General features: G+C 60.4%; 3 protein-coding genes across 6 annotated transcripts in view; all 3 read left to right on the top strand.

Moving 5' to 3' along the window:
- Positions 1-20,985, top strand: part of LGI3 (leucine rich repeat LGI family member 3) — a 228,735-nt gene that overhangs the window by 45,439 nt on the left and 162,311 nt on the right.
- Positions 4,155-9,011, top strand: EGR3 (early growth response 3). The gene is made up of 2 exons (XM_066337084.1): positions 4,155-4,623; positions 5,688-9,011. The coding sequence occupies exons 1-2, from the start codon at positions 4,470-4,472 to the stop codon at positions 6,725-6,727; spliced, it is 1,194 nt and encodes a 397-aa protein (XP_066193181.1). The 5' UTR covers positions 4,155-4,469; the 3' UTR covers positions 6,728-9,011.
- BIN3 (bridging integrator 3) overlaps positions 12,809-20,985 on the top strand; it is a 41,641-nt gene continuing 33,464 nt past the window's right edge. Inside the window, exons 1-2 of one of the 4 annotated variants that reach the window (XM_066337257.1) lie at positions 12,839-12,889; positions 17,256-17,405. Coding sequence is in view for 2 of the 4 variants with exons in the window: in XM_066337256.1 (XP_066193353.1) it covers positions 12,882-12,889 (8 nt within the window). In the remaining 2 variants the exon portion in view is untranslated. Of the gene's footprint in view, positions 12,890-17,255; positions 17,406-20,985 lie in introns of all 4 variants that reach the window. The other 3 variants (XM_066337256.1, XM_066337255.1, XM_066337258.1) reach the window with 3 other exon arrangements.

Genomic DNA, 20,985 nt, shown 5'->3' with positions numbered 1-20,985 from the left:
AGGGGGACACGGTCCCGGCCCCATGGGGGACAGCGGGGTTTTGGGGACAGGGTGTGGCTGCTCTCAGCATCTCTCAGGCCCCGAGGGAGGGTCGGGGTGGGGACACCGGGAGCTGGGCGCTCTCGGTTCAGTGCCGAGGGGACGCTGCCAGCACTCGGGTGGGTGTCACAGGGATTGGCCAGGGTGGGACATGGTTGGTTGAATAATGTCGCTGTTTGTCACAAGCCCAGCACAGGCCCCGGGGAGTGAGGGGGGTGGGGCGATGCTGGTGTGGGACACTTGGAATTGAGGAGCGGTGGCAGCATTTCATGGAATTCTGGAATGGTTTGGGTGGAGACAGACCTTAAAGCTCACCCAGTGCCACCCCCTGCCGTGGGCAGGGACACCTCCCACCGTCCCAGGGTGCTCCAAGCGCCGTCCAGCCCGGCCCTGGGCACTGCCAGGGATCCAGGGGCAGCCACAGCTCCTCTGGGAATTCCAGCCCAGCCCCTCCCCACCCTCACACCCAGGAATTCCTTCCCAATATCCCACCTCTCCTTGCCCTCTGGCAGTGGGGAGCCATTCCCTGTGTCCTGTCCCTCCATCCCTTGTCCCCAGTCCCTCTCCAGCTCTCCCTTTATGCCCTGGAAGAGGCTCCGAGCTCTCCCTGGAGCTTTCCGTTCTCCAGGTGAACATTCCCAGCTGTCCCAGCCTGGCTCCAGCAGCTCCACGTCCTTCGTGTCCTCCCCAGGCCTGGACACAGCACTGAAGGTGAGGTGTCACCTGAGCGGGCCAGGGGGGAAGATCCATGTGCGTGGAACACCGATGATGATCCAGGTTACTGAAACACCCTGGATCGGGACGGGGTTCACACGAGGCAGGTGTGTGGGATGACAAAAACAAAACAAAACAAAACCTCCCCAAAAAAACCAAAACAAAACCCCAAAAAACCTCTCAGCTGCAAATTCCATCCAGCCTGGGCTGCAATTTAAAACCATCCAGAGCCATCCCGGGTGAGATTCTCTCTATTTCCCCCCGCTCCCGTTGGGTAAAGATCTCTGCTCGGGATGCTCCGACCCACTGAGCTGAGCTGTAACTAAGGCAGTCCAAGCCCCGTGCGGCCGGTTCCGTGCCACTCCAAGTCTGCCTCGGTTTATTTTGGCTTCTGGCCGTTCCCAGGCAAACCGCTGTCAGTGCCTGAGCTGTCCCGCTCTCACCCAGCCGGGTTTAGCGGCAGCTCCTCATGACTCAGGAGCTTTAAACCCGGCCTAAGCCCCACCACGAGGGTTTGGGGTGCACCCACAGCCCCAGGCGCCCCAGGAAACAACTGCATTCCCGGCGGGAAGCAGGTGCCGCTGTCGGGGGAGGGGGCAGGTGAGCGGTCACACTCCCGTGTCATTGTCACCCTCGGGGGCAGACACCCACCCGGGTCGGTGCGAGCCGAGCGTGGGGCCGGCACTCGTGGGGACGAGGAGTTTCCCAGTTTCCCTCCGGAGCAGGAATTCCCCACGGGACCCTCGCCCGCGGGTGCCGATAAGGGCTGAGCAAAGCCCTCCGCTACAAACCAGGAGGAACCGGGCGGTGGTGTTGTTACAGTGGAGGGTTGAGGAGGGGCGGTTGAATTTTGGGAGGGGGTGTCCGCGCTCTGGCCTGGGGGCCGTGGGAGCCGCGCACTCGGCGGGGCCCCGCAGCATCCCCGGCGCTGCGGCTGCGGGCGCGCTCCACCGTGGGAATGCGGTGACGGGGAAGGACGGGGGACACTCCTGGGCTGTCAGCGGGACCCCCTCCTCACTCCCGCGGGTCGCGGCGGTGTTACCCGGGGGAGCGCGGGGCTGCGCATCCCCCTCCGCGCCCCGCGCCCGCCCCGCACCTCGGCAGCGCCGGGGGCGCCGGAACCGGCGGCCAAAGAAGGGAGCGGAGGCGGGGCCGGATCCAGGCCTTGTATGGCGCTTCCCCTCGGCCGCCCGCCCGCCGCCGCCCCGCGCTCCCCCCGCCCGTTCCCCCCGCCGCCGCCGCCGCCGCGCTCCCCCCGGGCCGCGCCGGGCCACGGGCGGGGGATGCGCTGGAGGGCAGGGGGCTGCGGCTCGGGGGGCAGCGGGACGGGTGCGGGGTGGGGGGAGAGACGGTGCCAAACAGAGAGAGTGCCCTGCCAAGGATGGGGGTGATGAGGGGGCAAGGCAGAGGGGAGGCTCTCTGCAGGATGGGTGGGGGGTTCTGCACAGGTTGGGGGGTCCTGTGCGAGGTGTAAGGGCTCTACAAAGGGTGGGGGTCTCCGCACAGGATGAGGGGCTCCGCACAGGGTAGGGGGGCCTTGTAATGAAAAAGGGATCCGTCGATGGAGGGGCACCGCTGCGGTGTTTGGGGTTGCAGTGCCTGGGGGGCTGCAGTGAATGAGCGGCCCTGGAGCGCACGGGGGGCCCTAAAGTAGATGTGGGGGGCCCTAAAGTGAATGTGGGGGCCCTGAAGTGAGCGTGGGGGGCCCCGAAGTGAACAGTGACCCTGAAGTTGACAGAACACACCGGCCCCTCCTTCCCCCCGCGGTCACAAACAGCCCAAATCGGGGCTCTGTGCCCCCCACCCCCGGGAAATCTCCCCCCGCCCCGCGCCCCGCAGCACTCCCTGCCCCGAGCGGCCGCCGGCACCACGCAGCCACGGTGCCCGGGCCTCGCTGCTCCTCCAGAGCCCCCGGTGTGTCCGTGCCCCCCGGGGCCGGTCCCCTCCCGCTGCAGCCCTCCCATAGCCCGGATTTCACTCCCATGGCAAAGCCGGCCCTGCAGGAATTGGGTAAGTGGAGCTATTGCAACACAGCATTTTTCCATACATTTGCTATATAACTCGGAGGGTTTTAAAGATAGCATCAGTTGGCACACTTAGCACGAAACCACCTAATTACTGACGCCTTGGAAGTGCCAAACTTTTAAAGGGGGGAGGTGAGGTTAAAATCACAGGCGACCAACAAGTGCTACCTGTTTTTAAAGTATTCCAAGCGCTGTTCTCTCCACGGGAGTCGGGACATGGGGAGGGGGCGGCTAGGGGCAGAGCCATCCCCTCTGTCACCACTGCCACCACACCGAGGGGCTGGAGGCTTCGGCAGCCCCCCCACTCTGACCCTCTCCTTCCCACCAAACTCCACTGCCTGGCGCTGTGGCTTTCCCCGCACGGCTCCCATCCCGTTCGTGTGCCGGCTCAGGCTGCGGGATGGGCTTTGTGGCCGGTCCTGGTCTCCACTGGAGGAAAAAAATCCTCCCGGTAAGAGCCTGGCTCTGAGCAGCCCCGGGGGCGGCCGCAGGGTCAGGCACGGCGGGGGCGGACTGTCCCCGCGCCCCCGCTGCTTCCCGGGGAAAATGATCCTGGCTGGAGCCGCCGCCGCTGCCCGCCCTCCGCAGGGGCACGGCACCGCTCGGCGCGGCGGATGCGCTGCAGAGAGGGGCTCTCCCCGGTCCGGTGCACTGCGCCCGGTGTCCGGTGCAAGGTGCCCGGTGCCCTGTGCCCCGTGCAGGATGCCTGATGCACGGCCGGTACCCTGTACTCGGTGACAAGTGCAGGATGCCCGGTGCCCTGTGCCCTGCCCAGGGTTCCTGGTGCCCACTGCCCGGTGCGGGGTGCCCAGTGCTCGGGGAAGGATGTCCGGTAACCCCTTTTCCGGTGCAGGGTGCCGGGTACCCGGTGCAGGAAGGCCGGTATCCCTTATCCCATGCGGGATGTCCAGTCCCGGTCCCCACTGCCCGCTGCAGGACGCCCGGTACCGGGTACCCCTTCCCCGGTGCAGCACGCCTGGTCACCGGTCCCCTTTGCCCGGCGTCCGGTCCCCTTTGCCCGGTGCAGGATAACACCCCGTTCCCGGCTCCGCTAGCCCCGCATCCGGTGCCCGGTCCCCCTTGCCCGGTACAGGGTCCCCGGTCCCCCTCTCCCGGTCGCCTGTCCCCTGTCCCCGCGCTCGCCGGCCCCGCTTCCTGCTCTCTCCAACGTTCCATTGTGCGGAGCTTCCATTGTGACGTCTCGGCCTCGGCTCGGCTTTGTCTGTCCATATATGGGCAGCTACGTCACGGAGCTCTCCCGCATAAAGGCCCCGCGGAGTCCCCGGCGGAGCAGTCGGGCGGCAGCGAAGGAACCGGCGAGCGGAGCGGGGCCGAGCGCGGGGGGAGTGGGGCCGGGGCCGGGAGCCGGCGAGAAAGAGAGAGAGAGGAGGGGTTAAATCCTCCCCCCCCAGCACCCCCCCCTCAGCTTCTACAAGCACATCTGCCAGCCAGATCGCCCCCTCCCCCTGGAGGAAACACCACCAAGGGACCCACGGAGGACCGCGCCCCCCCCGCGCCCCCTCCTCCGCGGCCACCCCCAGCCCCCCCGCCTCCTCCTCCTCCTCCCCCCCGCCGCCCCCGCCCCAACTTTTCTTCTTGCATGATTTCCCTCGCACGGATTTGCCACTCGGATGTTGTTTCCTCGGGAGCTGAGCTCGGAGCCACGTTGAACCAGCCTTTTCCTCCAGTGCTATGACAGGCAAACTACTGGAGAAGCTGCCGGGGACCATGAACACTTTGATGAACCAATTGCCTGACAATCTGTACCCAGAGGAGATCCCCAACTCTTTGAATATCTTCTCCAGCACCAGCGACTCGGTGGCTCACTACAACCAGATGGCTGCAGGTAAAGGCGGGGGGGGGAAGGAAAATGGGGAAAAGGCAGGAGCGGGGGGGGGGGGGAGCCGGTGGGGCGAGGAGGAGGATGCTGTGGGTAGGGTGTCATGGAGCCTCGGAGCGAAGGGAAGAGCTGGGGCTGGGGAGCGTCCCCCCCCCGCACCCACCCACCCCTTTCCTCGCCGTGTCTCCGCGCGATCGCTGCAGGGCTCCGCCGAGCGCTGCCGCCGCCGAGCCGCCGCCGCAGGTACGGGGACGGCGGCCGGGCTCCGCGCGGGGAGGAGAACCCGGGTGGAAAAGCCGGAGGGCCGAGAGGCCGAGGGGGAAGGCCGGGCACCCCCGTGTCGCGCAGAGGCCGCCCGCCCGCCCGCGCCGGGATCCGCGCGGGTGCGGAGGCGCCGCGGACGCGCGTGGCCGTGGCAGCCGCCCCCCCACACCCCGCAGCGGCGGCGGCGGCGGCGTGGGCTCCCCGGGACGCGGCGCCGACTTTTCCCGGAGCGCGGGGTTGGGGGGAAAAACGGGGAGGGGGGCCAGCAGAGAGGGAGGATCCGGGGGGCACAGGTGAGCGCCGAGGGCGGCGGGGGCGGGTGCTCCCCGCGTGTTCCCGCTCCCACGCGGAGCCCCGCCAGCCTAAACCGGCCCCCCCCCCCTCCCCATCCCCGTGTTTCTCCTCGCCGGGGCTCGGCGCAGGGAAGGCGACGAGTTGGTAACGGCGTCGGCGGCTGCAGCCCCGGCTCCGCGGAGTGCCCAGCGCTGCCGGGGCTGGACGGGGAGGAAGCCTACCTGTAGCCGCAGGTACCTCCTACCCCCGGCGGCGCGGCGGTGGGGTGTCCCCCCCACCCACCCATCCACCCACCCCGGGCAGCTCCTCGCGGGGGCGGCGCGGGCGGCCCCGCATCGTCGGGACCCCCGGCAGGCAGCGCCGCATACGCGGGGTGGAAGAAACGAGGGGAAGGGGGGGAGCGAGAGCGAAGCGGTGCATCCCCGCTCCCCGGAGCATCCCCCGGTGCATCCCCGGTGCTCCCCCCCGGGCCCTCCCGGCTCACCCTGCCCCGCTTCTCTCGCACTTTGCAGATAATGTTATGGACATTGGCTTAGCGAACGAAAAGGCCGGTCAGGAATTGTCCTCCTACTCGGGCACTTTTCAACCCGCCCCGGGCAACAAGACTGTCACCTACCTGGGGAAATTCGCTTTCGACTCGCCCTCCAACTGGTGCCAGGACAACATCATCAGCCTGATGAGCGCCGGCATCCTGGGGGTGCCGCCGTCCTCGGGCGCGCTCACCAGCACGCAGAGCTCGGCGGGCAGCATGGGGCCGCCGCAGGGCGAGGTGGACCAGATGTACCCCACGCTGCCGCCCTACTCCTCCTGCAGTGACCTCTACCCAGAGCCCGTCTCCTTCCACGACCCCCAGAGCAACCCTGGCCTCACCTACTCCCCCCAGGATTACCAGGCGGCCAAGCCCGCCTTGGACAGCAACCTCTTCCCCATGATCCCAGACTATAACCTCTACCACCACCCCAACGACATGGGCACCATCACGGAGCACAAACCCTTCCAGAGCTTGGACCCCATCCGCGTCAACCCGCCCCCCATAACCCCGCTGGAGACCATCAAGGCCTTCAAGGACAAGCAGATCCACCCGGGTTTCGGGGGGCTGCCGCAGCCGCCCCTCACCCTCAAGCCCATCCGACCCCGCAAGTATCCCAACCGGCCCAGCAAGACGCCGCTCCACGAGCGGCCCCACGCCTGCCCGGCCGAGGGCTGCGACCGCCGCTTCTCCCGCTCCGACGAGCTCACCCGCCACCTCCGCATCCACACGGGCCACAAGCCCTTCCAGTGCCGCATCTGCATGCGGAGCTTCAGCCGCAGCGACCACCTCACCACCCACATCCGCACCCACACCGGCGAGAAGCCCTTCGCCTGCGAGTTCTGCGGCCGCAAGTTCGCCCGCTCCGACGAGCGCAAGCGGCACGCCAAGATCCACCTCAAGCAGAAGGAGAAGAAGGCCGAGAAGGGCTCGGGCGGGCAGCCCCCGGCCGCGCCCCCCGCCGCCACCGCCACCACCTCGCCCCCCGTGGCCCTCGCCCCCGCCGTCACCACGTGCGCTTGAGGGATTGTGGGGGGCGGCGCGGTGTCACCCCTTCTCCTCCCCTTGGCCTCGGCACCGCTCCGGGGGGAACCCCACGGTGTTCAGGATAGCGGGGTTGCGCTGCCGCGGGGCCGCTCCGCCCGCGCCCGGATCGCCCGGGTCCGGGCTGCCCGCACCTGGATCCTGCCTGCACTTGGATCGACGGGACCCGCGCCGCCCCGCACCCGGATTTGCCCGGACTCGCGCTGCCCGCGCCGGGATTGCCCGCACCACCTGGATCCCGGCTGCCTGCTCCCGCACCTTTCACATCCCGGCTGCTTCCACCCGCACCGCCCGGGGCCGGGCCGCCCGCACTGCCTGGATCCCGGCTGCCCGCACCCGCACCGCCCGGGGCCGGGCTGTCCGCGCCCTCCTCGCCCGGCTCTCCCGGATCCCTGCTGCCCGCGCCCTGTGTCCCGGATCCCTGCTCCCGCACCTGGATTACTCGCACCGCCCGGATCCCCGGCTGGATTGCCCCATCCCGGCTCTCCCGGCTCCGACTCGCCCGCACCCCACGGCCCTCACCCGGCACCTCCCGGCTCCATCCCGCCCGCACCCGCCCGGCCCGGCTCCGGGAATCATCCCGGCTGACCTGGACCCCAGGGCTCGGGCCGGCCCGCCCGCCTTGCCGGGGCTCGGTGCTCCAGGATCGGGTCCCCACACGCTCCAGTCCTGCCCCGCTCCCCCGGGGCTGCGCGCTCCAGGATCCGGGAGGGGATGGATGGATGGATGGATGGATGGATGGATGGATGGATGGATGGATGGATGGATGGACGGACAGACGGATGGATGGATGGATGGAGGGATGGATGGGTGGACGGACGGACAGACAGACGGATGGATGGATGGATGGGTGGATGGATGGATGGATGGATGGATGGATGGATGGATGGATGGATGGATGGATGGATGGATGGAAGGAGCTGATCTGGCTCCTCTCCTCGCAGGGCCTGGAGCACCCGTTGCCCTCCCCACCCCCGGCCCCGTGTCCCCCCCGTGTCCCCCCGTGCCCCCAAGCTCCGGCTCCCCGTGTTGGAGGTAAGAGGGCTCAGCCCCCCGAGCCGGGGGGTGGGGGGCGGCTCTGCGGGTCCCCCCAACTCTGGGGGGCGGTGGGGAGCGATGTCCCGGCAGCAGCTTTTGGGTTTGTTTTCTTATTTGTTTTCTTTTCCTTTTCCTTTTTTTTTGTTTGTTTGTTTTCAGCAGAAGGGAAATTCTTTACAGAAATACAGGGAAAAAAAAAAAAAAGCACCCCAGTATTTTGCTGAATACTTTTTATAATGTGAGATATTTTTATTTTATTTTATTTGGTCACTTTAAAACAACCACCCAACTATGGAGGAGAAAAATCAATTAGTCCTCTATTTTATTATTTTATTTTTTTCTTTCTCCTTCTGGTATGTGCATGTCATTGCATGACTGCTCTGATTTTTTTCTTCTTTTGTTTTAATAAAACTGTGCTCAGACATTTAAGCTAAACTAAGCAAAAATAATAATGAGTTAAAAAGAAAAAAAAATCTTTGTTGCCAAAAGGTCGTGCTATCCAGGTTTGATGTCTGCATGTGAAAAAAAAAACCACAAAAAACACATTAAAAACATACAAAAAATAAAGAGAAGAGGAAGAATGCAGTCTAATTTATGTGAACTGAAAGGAACAAAAAAAGAAAAAAAAAAAAAAAAAACCACAATCAGGTTTAACCACACAAACCTAAGGGAATGATATTTTTTGAAAGACTTTTGTATAAAGTTGAGTACTTAGAGAAAAAAAAATCATACCAGATGTAATATATTTTGTGGATGTTTTTATTTCTTGGATTTATAGTACCTTATACTAAGGTTAAAAAAATTATGCTTGATATTGTGAAAAGGTGATAATTTTCACACACATTTCATTTGCTCATTTGTCATGTTGTAATGCAATTATGATAGTTAATGCATACAGCATTTTTAAGGGAAAAAATCAGAAATATTGAACTGATGTATTGTTGTACCATTTGCACTGTGAGCAAATGCTAATGCAGTAAATATATTGTGTTTGCTGACAATCAAAATCTGTAGTAAATATCTTTATTTGCTTAAAAATGATCTATATTGGTTTGGATAGTAAAAACAAAAAAGGTTTTAATATGTAAGAGGAGTGTAAAAAGGGTTGAAATGTGCAGGGAAGTGGGTGCTGTGTCTCTTTACGGGCGACTTTGAAACCTGTCTGTACAGATATTTTTTTTTTTCCTAAGTGCTGTATTTCCTTAAATACTATTTTTTGATACGATTTCTTTTTTTTTTTTTTTTTAAATAACCCACTTTTGTTTTCCTCAGTCCCCCTCCTTCTCCTTCAGTTCTACCCACAGGACTGCACGGCAAGAGCCAGCTGGGTGACCCCGAAGGCGACCGGCAACGTCCTCGTGTCCCTTCTTCCCAGGACAGGGGGAATCCCAGCGGGACGGGGGCACCCAACCGGGCTGGGGGCACCCAACTGGGCTGGGGGCACCCACCCTCTCCCCAAATAATCCACCACAGCCTTGCTTTGCCCTTGACCTCCCATCCCGTTTTTCCCCGCTCGTGTCACCGCCGCCGCCTTGACCCTGTCACCATTTTGCCGGGATAACTTTGGGTCTCCAAAGAGGATCGCGCCGCTTCAGCCGATAATGCCCCCGCGCCCTTCGCCCGCCAAATCGCCCCGGGGCAGCGCCTGCAGGGGATTTTTTTTTTTTTTTTTCCCAGCCTGGATCGCTCGGGATAAAAATAACTCGCCGGGTTTCAGCGCTGGCGCTCGCACGGGCACGAGGAACGAGTGGGAGAAGGAGTTTTGGAGGAGCTTTGGATGCTTGGAGCGGTGGCGTGTGGTGGTTGGATCCTTCCCCAGGGACGGGGATAGGGAGGCCTGAGGCTCTCTGAGCCGGGATTGTGCTGGAGGATCCCAGACCAGGGGTCTGCGGGTGCCTTGGTGTGTGCAGGTCCAGATCTGCTGGGCTGACTGGTCGAGTATCCCGCAAGTGTCCTCTGTCCCAAGGCCTTGCTGGCAGTGCTGCTGGTTTGTGTTGGCGCCGTGGTCTTTCCTGGTGTTCCCAGGGTTTGAAAGCATTGGCAATGTTGTCAGATTTCCTGCTTTTTCATTTGGATCTGCAGCCGGGCCTGGAGAAGCTGCTGCTTTGGCTATTCCAGGGCATCTCTGCCCATTCCAGGGGCTTTGTTGAGGTCCTTGGCTTGGAAAGGTTTTGAATTAGGGCAAATCAGGGGCTGATGGCGACTCGGGGCGCAGGTGGCCCAGCCAGGGATGGCATCTCGTGGTGTTGAGGAGGTGGATTTGGAGCTCATGGGCACTGTGGGCCCTGCTGTCTCAAGGTGGTTGAGTGTTTGATGGCCTGGCCAGGCTGGATTGGGATGAGCTGGGATTGTCCTTCCCTGTGTGCTCTGGAGGCCCTGCAGCCACGAGGGGCTGCGGGATGGTTTGGGAGCCATCGGTGTCCCCGTGGTGTCCCCTTGTGTGGCTCAGGTGGGCAGGAACCGGAGCCGCCGTGCACGGGGAGAGCCACCACGGCCCCCAGCAGCACCTGAGGGTGCTGTGGTGGTGCTGGAGGCGCCCATCTCCACTGGTGGCTCGCGCTGGAAAACACTGGAGATGCCGGGAACGGGCACAGCAGAGGAGCTGCCCCAGCGAGGAGCCACCCAAGGTTGCACCAAGGCTTTGGGCTCCTTCTGTGGGCGAGGAGGAGGGAAGGAGCCCACCAGGCCTCGGGGACCTGCTCTGCCAGCCAGGAGTGAGCATCCCGCTGGGCAGGACCCCCCTGGCTTGGAGCAGGAGGGTGAGGAGCACCCTTGGGTGGCAGAGCGCAGGGAGTGCGTGCAGCACCTTGCACGAAAAATGTTGGTTGCTACGGAAACACGGCACTTTCCATGCCCGTTCTGGGCTATCTGTGTTCTGGGGAGGAGGGAAGGGCTTCCAGTCACGTACCAGCTCCACAGAACTTGCTGCCTTTCCCTCCTCGACGGGAGCACCGGGGTCCTGAGGAGGCACCAACGCCTCACTCCTCCCTGCTAAGGGTCTTTGGGGCTTTGCAGGATGTGGTTGGATCCAAGAGCTCTCCACGGGATGGGATTTGCTGCTCAGGAGGGCACCAAGAGCTGAGACCCCGTCCCCGGGGTTGGGAGCGATGAGGACCCACAGCCAGAAGTTTGCAGCTGGAGTACGGATGTTGGCGGGATTCTTCCCTGATCTTCTCACCTCTGGCTCAGCTTCTGCTGCCGCCTGGCAGGAGACATCATCCACGGAATGCCTGGATGGCTCTGGCCTGACCCTCATTTCCCACTACTCCCGTGGGACCGTGTGGATCCATCCCCACGCCTGGAGGAGTGTTCTGGAGGAAGGAGCCAGACTCATCCTCCCGGCACACGCCTGGGACAGGGGGACAAAGAGAGCAGAGCCTCCTTGGAAGATGCTCCCAGAGTCCTGTGGCCACCAGGATAACAGATCCAGGCTCATCCTAGCTCTTGTCCCATCCCCTGCGCCCCGAGGTGACAGTGAGGGGCATCACAGTGGGGACAGGGCCAGCAGCAGCCTGGTCCAGCTGGCAGCGGGAACCACCAGCAAAACCCTCCTGGCCTCAGCCTTCCTCTTCCTCCTCACCCTGCCCACACCTGGATGGGGATGTGGGGGACCCTCCTGAGGCTGCCTCCCCTCAGGGTTTGCTCTGACACCCACCAGCACCTCAAAATCCATCCCTTTCCCTCAGGCCACTGTGCAACCTCCCCCCTCCACCCATCCTGGCTCCTCCTCACCATCCCAGCACAAAATGGGACAACCGGTGGGGGCCACCCCCGTGTCTGCCCCCGCGGATCTGTCCCCCCTGCTCCTTTTGGGCTAATCTCTGTCCTCACCGGTGTCGGTAACACCTTCCCAGTTTAGCATCATCCTCCCTGGCTGTAATTACCGTGCTGTTTACCTCCACCTGTTAATTGATAAAGCCACCCCTGGCGCCCGGCCCAGGCCTCCGCCCCGTGTGCTGGCATGTGGCTGGTGTCACCAGCCCGCTGGCACCAAGCCCATTCACACTCCCAGGATGTCACCCTGAGCTGATAACAGGGGGTCCACAGACACCCGAATCTTGGGGGGCTGTGCTGCACCCCGCGGTCACGGATGGTGGTGGCTGATGGGTCGGTGCTGAGGACACAGTGGGGCTTTTGGTCACCAAAAAGACTTTGCTGCCCCTCCCAGCCCTGTCCAGCCTCATCAAGATGGATTTGGGGGGTTTCTCCCCAAAACTGGGGGTTCCTGCTCTTCCAAAGGTGAGGCACATCCCTTGGATTTCCTTGACTGGGGCAGTCCTGCTTCTCCCCCCGCTCTCACCCACCCCAGGGTGTCCTCGGACACCTCCTGCCCACGCCCATCCCGGGATGCTCCCGGGAATCCCTTCCCTGTGCCCTCGCCCACCCCAGGGTGTCCCTGGCCATCCCCTCTCCATGCCCTCATCCAGCTCAGGATGCTCCAAGGCAATTCCTCCCCCTCTCCTACCCCAGGGATGCTCCTGGGCACCCCCTCTGCTGCATCCTCGCCCACTGCAGGGATGATTCCAGGCAATTCCTTCCCCTCGCCCACCGCAGGGATGATTCCAGGCAATTCCTTCCCCTCGCCCACCGCAGGGATGCCCCTGAGCATCTCTCCCTGTGCCCCTGCACACTGCGGGGTGTTCCTGAGCACTCCGTGCTCCTGCCCTCACCGCTTTTGGGATATTCCTGGCCATTCCCTCCCCGTGCCCTCACCCACCCCAGGAGCGATCCAGCCAATCCCTTCTCCTAGCCCACCGCAGGGATGACCCCGGCAAACCCTTCTCCTCGCCCACCCCGAGAGTGCCCCAGGCAATTCCCTCTCCTCGGCCTGCCCGGGGATGCTCCACAGCTCCCAGCGGTTTAACTCCGCCCCTTCCCGCCCCATTTCCTGCTTTTGCACCGAAATCGGACGCATTCCAAAGTCTTCTCCCCGCGCGCCTTGCCCGTGACGTCACGCTCCCCGGCCGTGTGACGTCACGCCCCCTGCGTGGCGTCACCGCGGCGCGCGGCCCCGGAGGGGCGGGGGAGCGCTCCCGGAAGGGGCGGGGCCAAAAGCGGCGGCACTTCCGGGAGCGGCGCGGGGCGGAAGGGGAACATGAGCTGGTGAGTGCGGGGGGACCCCCGGGAGCGGGGCAGGCTGCGGGGAACGGGAGAACCGGCACCGGGAACGGGACAGGCCGCGGGGAGCGGGAGAACCGGCACCGGGAATGGGCCAGGCCGCGGGGAACGGGAGAACCGGCACCGGGAACGGGGCAGGCCGCGGGGAACGGGAGAACCGGCACCGGGAACGGGGCAGGCCGCGGGGAACGGGAGAACCCGCACCGGGAACGGGACAGGCCGCGGGGAACGGGAGAACCCGCACCGGGAACGGGCCAGGCCGCGGGGAACGGGAGAACCGGCACCGGGAATGGGGCAGGCCGCGGGGAACGGGAGAACCGGCACCGGGAACGGGGCAGGCCGCGGGGAACGGGAGAACCGGCACCGGGAATGGGGCAGGCCGCGGGGAACGGGAGAACCGGCACCGGGAACGGGGCAGGCCGCGGGGAACGGGAGAACCGGGACAGGTTGGAGAAACCGGGACCAGCGGCGCCGGAAGGCGGAGGAACCGGAGCCGCTGGCACTGGCCCGGTCCCGACTCCTCACCTTGGGCACTGCGCTTGAGGAGGAGCCGGGGATGGGCCCGGCCCGGGCCCGGTGGGAGCCGCGGTGGAGGCCCTGGAGCGGAGCCGCTGCTGCCGGGGCTTGTGCCAGTGCAGGGCCTGGGTGCGGCCCCGGCGGGCTTCACAGCGCCGGCTGCGCTTGTCCCGGTGCTGGTCTGGAGAGGGGCCCGGTGCTGACCCCGGTGGGGTCCCCAGGGCTGTCCCAGTGCGCTAGGACACTTGTCCCTGCAGTCACCCACGCAGGTGTGCACCCCTCACAGCCCTCACTGTGCCCCCCACAGCAGCCCCTGACCCCTTCCCGTCCTCTCCCCTCCCTGCCCAGGTGCTGCTGCAGGTACAGGGAGGTCCCCAAATGTCCCCAGTGGCCCCGAAGTGCTGCAAAACCACCTCCAACTCCACGGAAGTATAGCTTTTTTCCTTTAAAAAAGAGGAAAGAAGAATTCCCGTGTGTTTGAATCAAACTGATGAGGCCTCAGTTTGGACATACTTATTCCATTGGTGCTTATTTAATTGAATTGTATTAGAAATTAATGATATTAGAAATTAATAATATTAGAAATTAATCTGGACTGATGTGTGTGATTTCTCACCCTGGGTAGTCCTGGAGATCCAGGGCTGTTGTGAGAGGCAAAGGATGGGATGGATCAAGGACTCAAAGGGCTTTTCCTTGCCTGGGAGATTGAGTTCCATGGTGACAATGGAAAATTTTTTGGGTTGGGAGCTGTGGCAGTTGTGGTTTGGAAATGTACTGCGTGAACACAATGAGGCACACACAGGTACTGATTAAAATTGGGCATTTGGGCTAAAAATACACATTTGTCTACTGGCATCGCTTTGGTTTTGCTTTACTCCAAAAAGCAACAATTATGGCCAGCGTTGGCTAACGAGGACTTGGAACCACTTTTTCACAGAGAGTCTGAGGGAATGGACTCTGGAAGGGAGGAGCCCAGGAGGAGCTTCCGAGCCAAAATGTGAGGAGTAAATAATCCCTTCATGTGTTGGATGAGGAATAATTTGGCTGCAGGGTATCCACACTTCCACTTGCAGTGTCCATCCAGCCCTGGGGACTGTCACTTGTCACCACAACACACGTGGCTTTTTCTGGGAGCCCTTTCTCTGGGAGAGATTTTTCTGGGAGCCCTTTCTCTGGGAGTGATTTTTTTGGGAGCCCTTTCTCTGGGAGAGATTTTTCTGGGAGCCCTTTCTCTGGGAGTGATTTTTTTGGGAGCCCTTTCTCTGGGAGAGATTTTTCTGGGAGCCCTTTCTCTGGGAGTGATTTTTCTGGGAGCCCTTTCTCTGGGAGAGAATTTTTCTGGGAGCTGGGAGCCCTCTGGGAGCTGGGGTGTTTTCTCCTCTTTCTGCTGAGGAATCCAAGCCTGTTGGCTGGCGAAGGGGGGAACTGGGGACTCCAGGGCCTTCTGAGTCTCCTCTTTCTTCTCCGGCCGCGTCACCCTGCTGACGCACGAGGGGCTCGGGGCCCGCGGGGTTCCGGCGCCGTGGCAGCGGCACAGTCACCCTCAGTCCTGCCCGGGGCCCCGCGCCCTCGCCGCCGGTCCTGCCCGGAGCTGCCCCCCGGGATGAATCGGGCCATTCACGGGGCCCAGGGCCTGGCGTGACGTCCGTGGCAGCGCTGACACACGTCGGGGTCGTGCCCCGCTGCTGAAATGTCACAGCCAGGCGCGTCCGGCCCCGCTGCCACTGCGGTGACATCGCTGTGGAGCAGGAGACCTTTGTTCCAGCCCTGCCTGCTTTGGGAAGCAGGGCCTTGGCTCAGCTCAGCAGTGGCGTTGGGCGCTGTTTAGTCCTGGATCGCTCCCTCTTTTTCCAGGGATTGGACGCACCGGTTCTTTCGGTGTGAGGAAGAGGATGGAGCTCCGTCCTCAGCTTTGTCTCACAGAGCTGGGAAGTGGCACAAACTGCCACCATTTGGGCTCCTGGGCGCTCATACCCTCAATATTTTTATAAGGGAAATCCCTGGAGATTTAAGGGCTGTTGGCAGGTTGATGGTTTCTTGAGTTGTGTGGGGTTAATCCCGGGCCATTCCTTACTCCTTGTGAGCTCCCTGTGCTGCATGAGGGCTGGGAACGCTCCCAGGAGCACAGGGGACGCTCCCAGGAGCACAGGGAACGCTCCCAGGAGCACAGGGGACGCTCCCAGGAGCACAGGGGATGCTCCCAGGAGCACTACGAGGCCCTTGTACCGACACAGGAAAACTGTTCCAGAGGACTCCTGCTGGTGACAGAGCCCGGGCTGAACCCCCAAATTCCTGATTCCTGCACCCAGGGAGTGAGGCAGCTCTGCCTTTCCAGGCTGGGCTTTGTTTAGAGCAGGAGTAGGCTCGTTTTGGGACACAGCCTTGCACGGACAGCTGAGGTGTTTTTGGAATCTCAGCTGAGCTCCGTGCCTTTCTTTAGGCTTTGGATTGGGATCTCTTGGAGCATCCTCATCCCCCTCTTCCTCATGTGCAATCCAGTGATTCCTTTGGCCATTATTCCTTCTAAAGATAAAGGGAGTGGAGTGCTGGATTTTACTGTATCACCCCCTCACTGCCCCAGGTGCCTCATTTTTGACTTCATAAAGTGTTTTTTAAGGTTCCTGAAACTGCATCAAACCAAACCTGGTAACCAGACTCCCAAACATCTCTTGCTTCAGTTTCCCACTCCCCACCAGGTGAATTCCCACAGGAAAAAGGAGGTTTTCAGCAGCATGCCAGCTCCACATCTGAGTGCTGCCTCAGCTGCAACCGCTGCAACAGCTGCTGTTTACTGAGAGGAGAAAATATGGGAAGCAAATGTTGATGAGGAGTGTGAAGCACGTGCCTCGTGCTCAGGGCAGGGCTGGGGGACCATATTGCCTCTTGGCAGGGAGCTCTGAGTGGACTCCAGAGCTGGCCTCCACGGGAAGGCAGAGTGGGAACGGGCGGTTACTGAGTGTTTAACTCTGTCAGAGTGGCTGGGAGTGATTCCTGGAGTATTGAAGGATGGAGGTGGGGAGGAGCCACCTGACTGTCCCAGGGGATGGGAGACCGGATGGGTTTGCACAGCCTCAGAGCGGGGTCGTTGGTTATTCCCAGTGTTTTCCATGTTATGGGTTTGCAGAGGTTGTTGGTTATTCCTGGTGTGTTCCGTGTTATGGATTTGCACAGCCTTAAAGTGGAGTTTTTGGTTACTCCCAGTGTTTTCTGTTTAATGGATTTGCACAGCTTCAGAGTGGGGTCGTTGGTTATTCCCAGTGTTTTGTGTTTTATGGATTTGCACGGCCTCAGAGTGGGGATTTTGGTTATTCCTGGTGTTTTCTATGTTATGGATTTGCACAGGTCGTTGGTTATTCCTGGTGTTTTCTGTTGTGGATTTGCACAGCCTCAGAGTGGGGATTTTGGTTATTCCTGGTGTTTTCCATGTTTTGGAGCCATGTGATGCAAACACAGTCCCAGGCACTGTTTTTTTTCCCCCTGAACCAATACTGATATTTTTTGGAGCCCGACGTGGCCAATGGCAACGCTCCCCCTTCCTGCAGGTTTCAGTGATACTGGGATCGGGAGATGAGCATGGGATAAAATTACCTGGGATGAAGCAAGTGGATGCCAGAGCAGTGAGCAAGGCTCCCAAACACCTCCCTGTCACCTGCAGCACCTGTGCAAAGGTGCTTTGCACATCCCAAAGTTTTTATCGTGGTGAAACTGGAGCGCCAGCCGGGCATCTCCCGGGGTGGAGCGGCTGGGAAGAGCCACCTGCCACCTCCCCTGCCACCATCACAGGTCTTGGAGTGGTTATTCCTTAATTGTTCGTTTTTCCACCTGTTTTGTCCAGGTAGCTCCAACCCAGCGCTCTGGTTGAACCACAACCGTGTTTCACAACTGTGCTTAAAATGGATATTTTTGTAGCATAGTCAGGGCCTAAAACAGCCCTGCAAAATTCTGCTCGCCCACGCGCCTGGCGTGAGTAATTTTCTTTTGATGGGTGAGTAAAATATCATTATTTTTTTTTCATGCTCCTCTTGGAATGGGTGGGAGAGAGGATTCTGACATTATTTTTGATTTGCTTAACACTGACACCGCGCCTGGCTCCGTGCAGGATGCAGAGGGACCCGATCCCAGCAGCTCATCCCTCCACTTGCCAAACTTCGGGAAGGTGCCTTGTTTTCCCTGGCCTGACCTAAAATCCAGAAAATCGATGTTTACACCTCTTTTTTTTGCCTCTTTTTACACCTCTCTTTCCCTTCTCCCCCGCTGCAGCAGCTCACCCTGACATCCCTGCATGGCTTTAAAGCCTCCGAGTTCCCAGGGAGGGGGTTGAAATCCAGGTGGGAGCAGTCACCTGCAGCACGGGCGCGTTCATTCCCGAGGGATCCCATCCCTGATCCCTCCTGTCCCCACCCCGTGACCTCCCCTCTCATCTCCCCGAGGAGAGCACCCAAACGGGGATTTGGCGCAGAGTCTCGCTCGACAGAAGCTGTTTGTGATCTGTTGGAATAATTTTTTTTTTTTTGCCTTTTTTTTTAAATTTTTTTTTTTCCCCCTCTGCGCTGTGTTTGGAGCGGTTGCCATGAGTTCCTGGGAGGGGGGAGAGGGGTGGGACGGTGCCTGCGGTTTCCATGGACACGCCGGGAGCACTGCAAGGAGAAATCTGGGAGATTCATGCCTAACCTGAGCCTGCCCTCCTGCCTGGCTCACCTGGGCACGGCTGGGATCCCCTCCTGGCCAGGGATTTTGCACTTTTCGGGTGTTTTTAAGGTCGTCCAGGTTTCCAAAATGTTGGTGTGCAGTTTTGCCATTCCTTGTGCAGGCTGGGATGGGGCTCAGGAATGCTGCTCAGCAAAGGCTTCTTGGCTTGCTTTGAACTTCTTGGCTTTCCTCTGTCATGGAAAAGTCCTTCCCTGACACCTCCATCCCACAGGGAAGCTCTACCCAAGCGGAGAGGGAGGAGAAACTCAACCGAGTTCACTCTGCAGCAGAGTGGGAAAGTGAAGCTTCACATCCTTCCTCGAGTGCTCTCGACCTTCCTGTTGGGGTTTGCAGGAGCACTTTGATCCCTCTGGGATGGCAGCTGATCCCATGAGCAGGCAGCTTTTCTGGATGCAGCCACACCTTGAGCTGAATCCATTCCTAACCCAGGAGCTTCCAAAGGGAAAGGCTCAGGGAAGGACCCAGTTCCTGCAGTAACTTTGGGGTGATTTTTGTCTGCACAGAGGACCAGGTGTAAAGGGATGGGTTTGTAGACTCCTTCATCATCCCACATGCCAAAATCCTTGGGAAAACCAGGCTCGGAGGGTCGGGGTCACCCTGGCAGTGTGGGAGGCTGGGTGTCATCCTCCTGCCTGCAGGCACAGAGAGGTTTCTTTCCGGTGAAGGAATTGAGATTTTTGGTGGAAATTCAAAGAGTGAGAAGCTCTGGCAGGGATCCAGACTATGCTGGCGCTTGGGGTTTCGATGAGAGAGAGAGAGGAAAAAAAAAACCCTGAAACTTTCCACAGGAAGCGGGCACTTCCCACTAAACACGGGTTTAGTCGGTGGTCTGGCAGTGGTACCAGTAAAAACCAGTTTTGGCGACCAGTTCATACCAAAGCGGGACCTGCAGGTCTCCTGCAAACGCCACTCATGGGGCAGGAATATTGAATTCAGAGGCTCAGACTGCCCCAGCCTCTGCTGTCCCTGCTTGTCCATCTGTCTGACCATCCTTCTTCCCTCCCTTCCCAATCCCTGCTGGCAGCTCAGCGTCCCCAGGGGCAGCCTTTTATCAGCTGGGGGTGAAAATATTTGGTGTTTATCCCTTACTTATCTGCCAAGGGTCTCCTGGGGCCTGATTAGAGGTGGCAAAGCCACGTTCAGCTGGAATGAGCTGGGGAATAAATCACATTCCACAGGGACTTTACCCCCTGGGCACGCTCTGAACTCCATCCCTGCTCCTCTGAGCTCCATCCCTGCTCCTGTGAACTCCATCCCTGCTCCTCTGAGCTCCATCCCTGCTCCTCTGAGCTCCATCCCTGCTCCTCTGGACTCCATCCCTGCTCCTCTGGACTCCATCCCTGCTCCTCTGAACTCCATCCCTGCTCCTCTGAGCTCCATCCCTGCTCCTCTGGACTCCATCCCTGTTCCTGTGAACTCCATCCCTGCTCCTCTGGACTCCATCCCTGCTCCTCTGAACTCCATCCCTGCTCCTCTGAGCTCCATCCCTGCTCCTGTGAACTCCATCCCTGCTCCTCTGAGCTCCATCCCTGCTCCTGTGAACTCCATCCCTGCTCCTCTGAGCTCCATCCCTGCTCCTGTGAACTCCATCCCTGCTCCTGTGAACTCCATCCCTGCTCCTGTGAACTCCATCCCTGCTCCTCTGGACTCCATCCCTGCTCCTGTGAGCTCCATCCCTGCTCCTCTGAGCTCCATCCCTGCTCCTCTGAGCTCCATCCCTGCTCCTCTGAACTCCATCCCTGCTCCCCACGGCCGGGAGCTGTGGGGGTGATGCCAAGGTTTGATGTCCTCGCTGGGAAAGGACCATTCCTCCCTCATTTAGCAAGGCTGGAGTGATTCCTGCTGGCAGTTCCTGCGTGCCTCCATTCCAGGGGACTGGCAGGGAGTGGGAGCTCCATGTTTTAAGCTCCAGCTCCCCACGGACCTCATGGAGCTGTATCCCCCCCCGCCCTGCCTGGGAGGTTTGTTTCCAACTCTCCTGTGCATCCAGAGGAGAATTCACTGCTTTGGGGGGGGGGGTGTGTGTGTGTGTGGCCCTGCGTTTGCACATGGAAAAGCCAAGTAAATAGATGAGCTTGCTGGGGAAACTTCAGAGAAAATCAGCCACAGCTTCTCCCACCTTCCCCTCCCTGGGGTTCCTGAGCATCCCCGAGCAGAGCTCGCAGGATTCTCTCCACCCACACTTTTTTTTTTTTTTTTTTCCCCTTTCTTTAAGCTCTTCCCACCCTCTCCCTGCAGTGTTTCACCCTGCTCTCTCCCGCTGAACCCTCGCTGCTCTCCCAAACTCCGGGGCTGAGAGGGGCCGGGCTGCTCCCGGAGCCCCGCGGGGTGGGAACGCTCCGGCTGTGACTCAGCGCGCTCGGCTCTTCAGGAAAACGGGATTTCAAGGGATTTCACACCCCAAACACAACCCCAGCTTTCTCTCGCTCAGCAGAATCGAGACATCAGGAAAAAAAAAAATTAAAAAAAGGCACCGATTCTGGTTTTTCTTTGGTGTTTATAGAGCCAGGCTCAGCTTTGAAGGTATCAGGGAGATCCGTGCCACGCTGGGAATTCGTGGCAGTGATGGATATGGATCCACCTCCCCACAGTTTATTTGTGTTAGCCCCATCATGCGTTTTCTAACCACAAAAAAAAAAAAAACAAACAACAAACCTCTTAATTTTGGAGCAAATGGTTGTGATGTTGCTGTGGCAGCTGCACTTTGTCCCCCCACAATTTTGCAGGCGGGGACACAACTCCCAAAGGGATGAAACTTCGGTGCCAGCAGCAGTTTTGAGGCGTGGGGTGAATCAATTTGGTTGAAAAGCTCCAATAAAATCCATACCTTTCATCTTTTTTTTTTTTCTTCCTTC

The sequence above is a fragment of the Sylvia atricapilla genome, chromosome 28 (genome assembly GCF_009819655.1).
Source record: "Sylvia atricapilla isolate bSylAtr1 chromosome 28, bSylAtr1.pri, whole genome shotgun sequence".
In the NCBI taxonomy this organism is placed as follows: domain Eukaryota; kingdom Metazoa; phylum Chordata; class Aves; order Passeriformes; family Sylviidae; genus Sylvia; species Sylvia atricapilla.
This window is presented reverse-complemented; position numbering and strand designations above follow the sequence as displayed.